At 41.8% G+C, this 12,131-nt stretch overlaps 1 protein-coding gene across 1 annotated transcript in view; it reads right to left on the bottom strand.

Annotated features, from left to right (window-relative positions):
* The window catches only part of LOC138259596 (zinc finger protein 436-like), a 70,368-nt gene that overhangs the window by 50,704 nt on the left and 7,533 nt on the right, over positions 1 to 12,131 (bottom strand). The window contains exon 2 of the mRNA XM_069207430.1: positions 9,045 to 9,171. Coding sequence (XP_069063531.1) covers positions 9,045 to 9,171 — 127 coding nt within the window. The remainder of the gene's footprint in view (positions 1 to 9,044; positions 9,172 to 12,131) is intronic.

The following is a 12,131-nucleotide window of genomic DNA, read 5'->3' as shown; positions in this document are numbered from 1 at the left end:
AGGACTACTGCCCATGACAGGAAATGCAACATGGACACATCACATTTTTACAATGAAATCTCACGTGTTTTTTGGAAAGTGCCTAGCTGTGGATTTTGGCCTCTAGCTCATCCGGCACCTAGGGAAACCTACCAAACCTGTGGGGCTCTCACCAGGTTCTGTTACCCAGAATCCTCTGCAAACCTCAAAATTTGGCAAAACAAACCACTTTTCCCTCAGATTTCGGTGCTGCAAAGTTCTGGAACCTGAGAGGAGCTACAAACTTCCTTCCACCCACATTCCCCCAAGTCTTCCGATAAAAATGGTACCTCACTTGTGTGGGTAGGCCATGTGCCCACAACAGGAAATGCCCCAAAACAAAACGTAGGCACATCACATTTTCCCAAAGAAAACGTACCTGTTTTTTGCAAAGTGCCTAACTGTTGATTTTGGCCTGTAGCTCAGCCGGCACCTAGGGAAACCTAGCAAACCTATACGCTTATGTAAACTAGACATCTAGGGGAATTCAGAATAGGGTGACTTGTGGGGCTCTCACCAGGTTCTGTTACCCAGAATCCATTGCAAGCTTCAACATTTGGCAAAAAAAACACTTTTTCCTCACATTTCGGTGATGGAAAGTTCTGGAATCGGAGAGAAGCCACAGATTTCCTTCCACCCAGCATTCACCCAAGTCTCCCGATAAAAATGGTACCTCACTTGTGTTGGTAGGCCTAGTGCCCATGACAGAAAACGCCCCAAAACACAACGTGGACAACATCAAATTTTACACTGAACACGGACGTGTTTTTTGGGAAAGTGCCGAGCTGTGGATTTTGGTCTCTAGCTCAGCTGGTACCTTGGAAAACCCACCAAACTTGTGTATTTTTAAAAACTAGACACCTGGGGGAACCCAGGATGGGGTAACTTGTGGCGCTCTCATCAGGTTCTGTGACCTAGGTTCCTTTGCAAACCTCAACGTTCGGCAAAAAAACACCTTTTCCTCACGTTTCGGTGATCGAAAGTTCTGGAATCTGAGAGGAGTCACACATTTCCGTACACCCAGCATTCCCTCAAGTCTCCTGATAAAAATGATACCTCACTTGTGTGGGTAGGCCTAGTGCCCGTGTCAGGAATGGATCACAAAACAGTCAATGTTAGTCCTTTCATGAGGGCAACTGTTGACCCTGGGGTGATCCATTCCTGATGTAGGCTCTAGGTACAGGCACTCAAGTGGGGTAGCGTTTTTATCCGGACAGGTGGGGAAACACTAGGTGGTTGGAATTTTGTGGATCCCAGCATATTCCTGTAGTTTGTGTAACAGAAATGCAAGAAAAAATAGAGTTCTTATTCAACATTTCAACTTTGCAGGGTATTCTGGGAAAGAAAACTTTGGGCAATCCACACAAGTCACACCTCAGTGGACTCCCCCGGGGTTCTAGTTTCCAGAAATGTCTGGGTTTGGAAGGTTTCCCTATATGGCCGCCAAGACCGGGACCAAAAACGCAGGTGCCTGCCTTACAAAACCAGGTTGTTTTGTGATAGATAATTTGGATATCTCCACAATACGATTTGGGCGGTGGAATTTGGGGCTGAACTAAATTGGGGAGCTCCCAAGAGGCACTCTCTCTGTGCTTGTCGCCACATGCACCTGCTCTCTGGGTTGGGCTAACCTGCTATTGTCCCGCTGCACAGACTGTGCTTGCGAAGGGACAGCAGGACTGTCCCCATCACCTGTCTCAGAATCACTGGAAGAGGAGTTGTCGGAAAAATCTGTCCCAGAGTCTGCGCCATTGTCCTATCCCTCAGATGCTGTCTCTGTATCTGCTGTCTCAGTCTTTGATCCTACGTCAGAGCTGTCCTCTATAACCCAAGTTAGGGCTTGAGCAGCAGTCATCCAACAAGATGCCATCTCTGCTACTGGATAAACTCTTGCTCTAAAACAAAAGCCTATCTAGACAGTCACAAAATTGCTGGTGGGTGTGTGTGTGATGTATGCAACAGTAAAGGTCAGTCACCTTACCTTCGCTTCTTCCCTAAATCAGCACTTTCTCTCAAGATACTCAAAAAAAGACATACTATTACTTCACCTTGTCACATACCAATCATCACAGTCTTTAGTGCCTCTGGCACCCAGTCCAACAATCATTAGTGGTGCTCCCACTCCCATGACCACCTCTACGGATTCCCTCACTACCACCCAGCAAAAGTGGCCTTCATCTCTCCATAGCCTCCCTCGCACATACATTTAATTTGTATTATATCGCTGGTAAAGGCTGGCTTTACTAATCCACTCAGCTATTTACATAAAATATAGATTTGATCTTTGCAGTAGGCATATAAAGCTTCCGCGCAACTTTATGGCATCTAAACTGCCACTAGACAAAAGTCAGATCCTTTTCTAGCAGAAACATAATCAAAAGAGTTACTTCACTTTTTTATTGCTGCCTAAAAGCTACGGTTGAAACGCGTCAGCTGAAGTATGTGCACTGCTTTGAAGACACAAGCTGCAACTGCAACAGAACTGGTGGTGAATACATCTATATTTATATTTATTATTTATATATGTAAAGAGATCACTTTTATATGTGGGTGTGGTTTTCCTGGCGGCCAATCGCAGCCCCCAGGGAAACCACACACGCATTGACAAAAGTAATCTCTCTCTCTCTCTCTATATATATATATACACACACACACACACACACACACACATCTATAGATATGTATATCTATATATACACACATATATCTATATATAGATCTATACGTTTATATAGATCTATATGTTTTTTTAATAGCTGTATGGTTTCCCTACAACTATTGAAAAAATAATTGCACCCACAGGGGGTCGCCTTGCTCACGGGCGACTCCCTGTCACTTTCATTTAAAAAAATTATCATTTTTTTTTAACCCCTGGGGGGTGGGCATGATTGTCCCCCTCCCAGGGGTAAACTCACTTTAAAAAAAAAAATATGCTGGGGGGAGGGGGTTCGGACACTCCCCCCCTCCCCCCCCTCCCCAAGTGAAGTCCCTGGTGTCTAGTGGAGTTTCCTGGCTCTCGATCGCAGTGTGCCAGGAAACCGTTTCAGGAAGGCCTTTCAAACACGCCCTTCCCGAGCGGAGGGTAGGCCCGTTTTCCCCACCGGAGCAGGAAAGCTGTCTCACCTCCGCTTCCTGCTCCGGTGGGAAAAACAGATTGTGACGTCGGCACGCAGACTTCACAAAGGGGCGGGTGGCGGGGCCGGGGGGAGACACAAAAGCTATTCGGTGTCTCCCGATGGGGTATTAAATAAAAAAAAAAAAATCCTCTGGTGCAACGCGTCAGAGGATTTTTTTACCCCCTCACAGGAGTCTGCCACTGGTCATGACCCGCACCAGGGAGGTAGTGTGGGCATCGGCCAATGGCCGACACCCGCACTCAAGAGCTTAAGCAGGCATACATGTGTAGCAAGCCGACTGGCTCACGTGTTTGTAGCTACCCGCATCATATGCTCCCTGAGGGCCAGAAGATGCCACAGGGATAAATAAAGAGTCCACGCAGGCCACTTAGGGCAAGTATTGCGAGTGCCCATCTCTGTTGTAATTGTACATTGTATTTAAATAGCGCTTACTACCCCGATGAGGTATTGAAGCGCTGAGCACCCGAGAAGCACGCTACCCTGGAAACCAAAGTTGAAGTAAAATAGTGGATTAGTAATATGTGCTTCTGTTTTCTCCTTGTGGATTAGTTGTGTTAGGTTTGTTAAGTTTGTGCTTTTCAGGTCTCGTGTGTAGTAGTATTTTGGACGCAGACACCAAGACTGTGGCCAGGCCAACACGTGTCAGAATCTACACCCACGGTGTGTTGCAGGAACTAGTGCAGCTGCGAGTGTGCTATGAACATCAAATTCTATGTGACCTTAGAGCGCTTTGAAACACCAGTTAGCTGCAGTACCGCCGAGAATGTAGGACTAAAAACTTTTGAAAGCACATCTGAGACTGCAGCTTGGAAGATGTTCTGCAGGTCTTCTGACATCTATTCGAGGGGCTAGGGTGCCTTAAAAATACTGGGATCACTCTCCACAAAGATAATACTGTCAATACAACTGTCCAGAATATGGAAGTGATTGCAACAGTGTCTGGCTCAATATCCTGGGAATCTCCCAAGATGACAGCAACTAAACCCAAGCAAACTGGATCTGTGTGCACATGCATGAAGACTTCCCAAGTGCACTATCAAGGTTGAACAACATCATCCTCAATTATATAAACGCCGATCTAAAAGGAGCTGAATGGTTTTCCGAGCTGGATCTCAATTCTGGGTACCTCGAGCTGCTATTAGACCCTCCTAGCAGACACATTACTTTATAAGCTTCGGAATCTCTTCGTTTTTCGAAATGCCAAGAGGGAATTGTTCTCTGGGTTAGAAGAAATCAATCAACATTAGTTATGACATCCTGATATTCTCCAAAACTAACCATCATTTTTGATTGAGGGGCATGCTGAAGTGACTGCCGGAGCAGGGCTCTCTACAAAGACAAACTTTACATTTACTTCTTTGGATACATGTTTTCGGAAAATGACTTTAGTGTTGATTCAAAGAAATCAGAAGACATAAAGAAACCCCCCACCTCAAGGTCAGACAATGAGATCAGACGCTTTTAGGTCATGGTAAACTATTTTGGCCATTTTGTTCCTCATTTAGTCACGCTCACTGACCCATTGTGAGCAGTCACCAAGGACCCAGCTAAATGGGAGTGGCCTAAGACCCAGGAAGAAGCATTTAGTTAGATCAAGAATGCTCTTCTGCATGACATGATCATTAAAAATGTCAACCCCCCATAAGAATACTGAACTCATAGTAGATGCAAGCCTGACAGAGCTTGGGGCTGTTCTTGTTCAGGAGTGAGAAAGGGGAGCATGGGCATTTGCAAGTGACATTCTCACTGACGCATTACATATACTTTTGAAGGAAGGCTATTTCAAGGAAAGCATGGCTTGGAGACGTTGGATGGTGCAAACGCATAGAAGATCTGTAACCTTCGACTGATTCTGGTGGCCAGCTAAAGCCACTGTGTTACCATCAGAAAAAACACACCTTTTTCCAGATATAAAGTCATCAATTTTGGTAGGTCCTCCAGGGCAACAGTGCCAAATGGTATTAGAAGATGACTGAAAAATCAATCCTGTGCTTCGGCCCAAAACCATCTGAACAAGTTTTCGATTACGTTTTACAAAATGGTAATATATTGGAATCCTGGCATGTTGGTCTCTATTCAGAAAAAACATTAGAAATTACAAAAAAATTACTGACTAATCATCCTTTGGACGCCAGAGAGGAAATGCTTTCCGAAATATATATTGTTCTTCTTGGTGTTTGCCTGGGCTCTAAAGTAAACAAAAAAAAACGACTATAATGGACTCAGATGGGATTCAGAATCTGGCCTGCCATTAATAACTTCACAATTGCACTGCCTATGTTGGCTTCAGGAACAACACTCAAGAAGGATCCATGTTTTGCAGTTTACATATGGCTTTTACAAAACAGTGAGGAAACTGCTTGCCTTGAAAGAGATTCTAATCCAGTTTTGTCATTGGAGGCTACATGATGATAATTGGGTCAGGATACAGCACACTAACGTGTGTTTTTATCAAAAGTTACTGACCGTAAATGGGCTCTGCCGGACTTGAATCCTGGTGACAAGGTTATTTAAATCATATCGGATTTGCCAAATCTTCAGTAAACAAACTGCGGTCCCATACAGATAAGTGGTGCGTATATCTTTATTGTCTCCTATGCAACCAATTTAGTATTTGTACACAATTTTCAGTTGGGCTACAGAGTTTGTTATTCTCACTAGAAATGGTTTGCAAGCTACCAACATAAACACAAACAAACCCCTCTAAATCTTATCCTAAAATCACCTACAATAATATTTCAGTATGGACTTGCTATCATCTGTTCTAAAGCAGTGTGTGAAAAATGTCTAATCATAGTATATATAACCATTGCAGTACAAACCAGGCGCTCTATGACATTTAACCATGTATGTATTTATTTTGCAGTTTTATATAGCGTGAACAAAACCCAATAGGATATCGTACCACTTTACATGAGATATTTTTCATACTGCTTAAGCAGTTCACATGGGTAAAGTTTCACAATGGATCATATTACAACAGACACAACCTACACAAGAGCAATTTATATCAGAACAGTTAAAATGAAAGCTTGCAATAAACTTTTTAAAGAATAAAAGACACCAATCAAACACATAGTTGCAGGAAACTGTATGGCCATTTCCTTATTTTTTTAGGTCCACACAGAGGTCTATCGCGTGTCCGATAGAACATCCAAGGACAGAATCATTCTGACAACTACAAATCATTTTTCATAACTTCGACTGACAGCCTCTCTCAATAAATACAATGGCAAATACATATCCCCAGCTGTTATTTTGTATTTCTTCTGTGGCTGGTTCCTCGCCCTCGGTTTCTGCTGTTAGACTCGTGTATCATTTAAAAAGATCTGTGTTTCTCTGGCTCTCTTGTACACTTTTTATTCTCCCACCGAACACCACAATGTACTTTACACTTCATTTCATAAACAAGGCGTTGCTTCACTATTTCCCAGTGAAACAGTTTTCTCTGTTTGAGCCTCCGTCTCCTTGTGATATTTCTGCATGCCTCTCCAAACATTTTTATGACAGCTTGTGGTTTTTATTGTATATCTTTCAAATATTAATCTACATGTCCTAACTGTTTGTGTCACTTCAGAGTATGGTCGCTTGCATTTACTTATCAACTCTAAATATACTGGAATTCACTTCAATGGCTTTTCTTTTGTCGTCATGTACTTCAAACATTTCTCAACTAATGGGTGCCCACAGGAACTCTCCATTTCACACTTGAATGCCAGTATGCTGCTGGAATTTCATCTGCCACTGTGGGTGCTTTGTTAATTTATTGGAGAATACCGGTGACTTGGTTGCTTCCATAAGACAGACTATGCTAGGGCACCAACAAAACCAAAATGTAAAGAAAAGATAAAGCAATCAAATTTGAGAAAAAATGCATCATAGAAGCATGTAACGTGAAGGACAGAGGCTGTTAAATTATGCTGTGTGTATTCCTATCGTGCATTTCTACCATTTATAATCCTGGAATTCTCGTTGACTAAGCATCAAAGTTCTCGGTGGACTACAGAGGTGAAGCATATGGGAATGAGGATGGCAAGAATAGACAAGTCTAGGTTAACAGATTGTACACTAATGGATCTTGGATTTCTGGTTAATAACTCCCATTGTTCAAAAGCTTCTGGGAAATGAGGTTTTGTGTTCACTTGATACTAGCTGCCATACTCCCTCGATGTCAGTTTTAAATTGGCCCTTTTTTCAGCTATCCAGGTCTAAAGTGGGCTCATTTGGTCTGTTTGTTAACTGAGGAGTGTCTCCACTGTAGTTGTTCTGGAATATACCTGTGCTTTTTTGCAAATTCATCTGGTAAACGCTCCTGCCTGCAAATTATCACTTTATCTGATATTTTCCTAATTAGAGCAAGCACACATATCAGTCCTAGTTTTATCCATGGGTGTCAGGGACAATGGCTTGCTCTCGTCTCTCCACACTGGACTCTTTTCCTACACTGCTTTTGATGCCGGTAGGTAAGCAGAGAAACTATCAGTCTCACTTCACTGATTATAGAACCCGCAGTTATTAACTATGAATATACCAAAATAAAGGAGGTGATCCTGAGCTGTCCTCCCTTTATAGACTCATATCACTCCTGTCTTTTGCCACTGGTCAACATTCATTGGTAATGCTAGTCAGAAAACAACTTCTTCCTCGCTGCACAATCTGGTTTTAGACCAGCTCATTCCACTGAATCGATCGTCGCTGCCAACTTGGATAATCGGACCACTGACAGAGGCAATCCTTATTTATCTGTTTTGAGACCAACAGCATCCCTTATTTGTTGTATGGCTTCACATTTTATAGCTAAGTAGATATACAATTAATGAGGGAGTGACCAAGTACGATGATTTTTCAAAAAGTATTTTTGCAATGGCTGAGTAGGTGAAGAAGCATGAACATCAACCTGATTCTGACACAACTGAGGCGCTAGTGGTAAGTATTATTGCCATCATTTGGACCGATATCTATTGAACTGAGAACTTGGGGCAAGTGCACATCGCACTGGAAACAGTGAGAAAGATGGGAGTGATTTCCAACTCCAAGCTCACTCTAGCTAAGACCGTAAAACTTTAGGGACTATTTCAGGGCACTGAAATCCTAAGTAAAATCTTTCCTATCTTGTCATCTAATTGCAGGAAAACGGTGTCTGCTACCATCATGTTCTGCATAGATTATGATAAAGCACTGGTGTTAAAAAAACAAATTGTTTTTTTTTTTTTTTTAAACTGGTCAGTGCTGACGTGGGGCAATGTATAAGCTCTGTGTTCACCTCTTTATCTGGCATTGAATAACTGAAGTCACGTGTTGGGTGGACTGCCTGCTTTTTCCTATCCTCAGTTGTCGCTTGAGCAATATGCTGCATCTATGGAATTCAGGTTTACCCCTCCAAATAAGTTCCAAAAAGAAAGGTCTACAATGTTTTAATCAATAAGCTCTAATTAGCTAAAATGGAGCTTAATGGAAACAAGAAGCCATTGATATACAGATGTTCGAGGTGGCCAGGCTTTCCAAATTGTATAGTACTCCACCTGAATATTTAAGAAAAACAATCCTTAATACATGTTGATGTTTACTAAGCTATGGCATAAAAGGTTTTAAAGTGCCTAATTCATAAGACAATTACAAGGATTATATTTATAAACTAAATCATCGCTCGCTTAACTGTGTGTAGAGCTAAGTTATTGGAGATCAAAGTTAGGAAAGTAATGCGCTCAACTCAATACCACGTATTACTACTGGAAAAATCATTGCAGGCAACAATTAAATAGATTAACTAGTACAAAAACAATGCAGTTAGACATAAGTAGGTCACAAACATATACATAGAGATCATTGACGAAAGAAACAATTATTACCTAGATAACAAATCATTTTGATAAATATAGTAAAACGTACCAAGTGATATTAAAGCTTTGTGAATTTCCATCATCACGTTCCTGTAAAGGTCCTTCTGCCATTTGTGTAAAGGTTTCCACTCCTCTTCAGAGAAATAGGCAGAAGCATCAGGGAAAATAGCGTGCACCTAAGAGAATTTGTTACACCACATACTCATCAGATTTGTTTGGTGAAATCAACTATAATGAAAATCAAAAATGTTTTCACCTGCCAATTTTAATCCAGAAGCATTACAGTGTGATTCACAGGCAGTCTCTTACAAGTATATGCACTGTGGAAATGGAGAATTAGGCTAACACACAAAGGATATCTCTTTGCTTCACAGAGCCAGTAATGAATGGGCCAGATTGAAAAAAACACGTAAAGGCAGAATCTCTGGACAAGACACAGTCGAAAGATCCTGTTATTGCACGGTCAAAAAGTGCAAGTTGCACTGTTAGATATTTAATTGTTAATGTCTAGAAAAAAAGTCAACAATTTTCAAACAAAATCACTGTTGACTAACAGTAAAGTCAAACATAGAGTTACTTGGGACGCTTGAGAAAAAGGCAAAAGCTGTGTAGGGAACACCACTACAATGTACTGTATCAACCCCAGAAGGGTGGCTGGGATGGAAAAGCGAGAACATTAGTACCTAAAAGTTTTGGCGGAAAAACTTGGAGAGAAGGGAAAATTAAATTCCTGGTGCAGACATAAACTCACTCTCCTTATTAAAGCTTTTATTAGGGGATGGCTTTGTTGGGAAGTTTTTAGGAAACTCGCTCAGCAGCTGTAACCATGTACACAAGTTGCTGCTTTCCATGACCTTGCACTGGGACCACATTCATTCCAGTATAAAAGATACCACAGACACCCACATAATAAATGGGAACCCTGGAAGTTGCAACTGTGTACTCTATATTCCCCTAAAGATTCATGGCTTTAGGATAAACTTAAGCGGTGATCTTGGAATTAACCCGCTTCGTCAGACACACCAACAACATAGGAGCACTATAAGTTATGAGGCAGAGGGTAGGACATTAGAACGGGATTAGTCACCTTGGTCGCTGTAGGTGTGTACTTAACAGCCATGCATGATTATCCACCTGATACGTTCCAAATCACCTTTTTGAGTGAGAAATAATTGTATATCTGTTGTGTCAAAGTGCTCTGCATTATTCTCGATGTTAGAGAACACTAAAACAATGCCAGGGTGGTAACTAGGCAATTAAAAAAAAATATGTGATAAAATAGAGAAATATAGAGAGGTGTAATATGAAAATTCCCCCGCCAACGAGAGCTGTACCTAAGTGAGAGTTGTGGATACCTGCTAATTTTCTTCTATTGTTCCAAATTCTAATTTAATATAAAAGTTTCTTCACAAGTCTGAGAATAGTAACTGAAGGACAGTCAAGACTCGACACCTGTATGTTTGCAAAGTCGGCACCAGAAACCTGAACTTGAATGTATTCGCCAGATTGTGATTGACCGCACAGAAACCTGCAGTTATACTATATTCTACTCTATAGGATGACTATCCAGGGACCTTCATGTAACCCTGAAGTAAGAATAATATGCCTTCAGTTAGGATTACATGGATTGTAAATTATCCCTTGTGTGGCGGTAAAGCAAAAAGAAAATATATCTATTGATATGATATTCCATAATAGTATAGAATGATGTGGCTGATTGACAGAATTCGGGTCCTTCAATTTTTTACTTGAAACATTTGACTCAAAAAGCCGAAGGCCATTACAAGGCTTTGTTGTGATAAAGCAGCTGCTCAATTATGAGTCTTATGGGTTGGCTATCTGCTCAAGTGAAAAGATCCACGGAGGAAACCTCTGAATATATAGTATGGGAGAAGTCACAAAGTGGCCTATTCCTGACTGAGACTGGGACTTCTGGAAGCACACAAGGATATATTGGTCTTGATGCCAGTAACCTTTATGAAATGCAGGAGAAAGAAAGCAAGAAAAAAATCTTTACACCTCATACTGCAGCCAATATGAACGACCCAAAAAGGACTGAGTTGTTACATCTTAAAAGGTTGTGTTGAGTTTTGGCAAAAAAGAAAAAACTCTAAGATCCATAGCTATCTGAATGCCAAACTTGCAGATGGGACAGTGGGTATAGAAACTGCAGTGAGGGTGGTTGAAGGCTCACTGGAAAGGTGCACACTATCAAGATGGACATGGAGCAGGCACTGCCCATAATTCTTATGCTGAAAAACCACATGGGAGACTTGCGGCCCGGATTCCATCTTGAATCTGGTTGAAAATATAGAAGTCTCGAAGGGTGTGCTCCTTAAAACCCATGGCTTCTGCATCACTAGGTGCATCATCATCAGCCAAGGATTCATAAAAAGCACATAGGAACTCAATGTGAATCTGCAAGAAAGCTGATGACTCAAGACTCTCCCAGAGGGTCCCATGATAAAACAAGGAGCGGAAGGACAACCAGGCAGAACAGAGTTGCTGTTTCTGTGCTATCCATCAGAGCCTGTAGATGTGACGGGACAAGGCCAAACAGTTCTTCCCTTTCTAAAAAGGAGAGCCAAACAGCAGTTATGGCTCAGTGCTACAAGAAACTCTATTAGCTCTACATTTGCAGACCCCTTGGACTGTGTGCAAATACTCCAGATGGTCTAGATCTGCTGCTGGATAATGACAGATGGCTGAGATGTCAGATGGGGGCTCTAGGTTATAGCTGGGTAGGCTGCATTTCCCTTAACACCATAAGTATGAAAAAGACAGAGCAAAGACAAAAGAAACTCACCACCTTCACACCTACCAGAACCAGGTGTCGAACAACCCATTGATGAAGCTATGGACACTAAAAATGAAGTGGAAACTATAGTGTTGGAGATGAAATCCAGCCTGAGAACCACAGACACAATAAGGTGTTTATAACTACCTGCTAGGACCAACTGAAGATCCGTCTGTGTATACCAGATTAGGTATGGTGGAGGAAAACATTCGTGGCCTGGTGGATTGGTCCACAGCTTCTAATGAGACAATGCTGTCCATGGAGATGATCCTAGCAGGTATAAGCATAAAGACCAAATATCTTGAACCTCATTCTAGACACAACAATATTAGTATTCTT

This window comes from Pleurodeles waltl, chromosome 9 (genome assembly GCF_031143425.1).
Source record: "Pleurodeles waltl isolate 20211129_DDA chromosome 9, aPleWal1.hap1.20221129, whole genome shotgun sequence".
NCBI classification, from domain to species: Eukaryota; Metazoa; Chordata; class Amphibia; order Caudata; family Salamandridae; genus Pleurodeles; species Pleurodeles waltl.
Note: the sequence above shows the minus strand (reverse complement) of the source record. Positions and strands in the feature narration are given on the sequence as shown.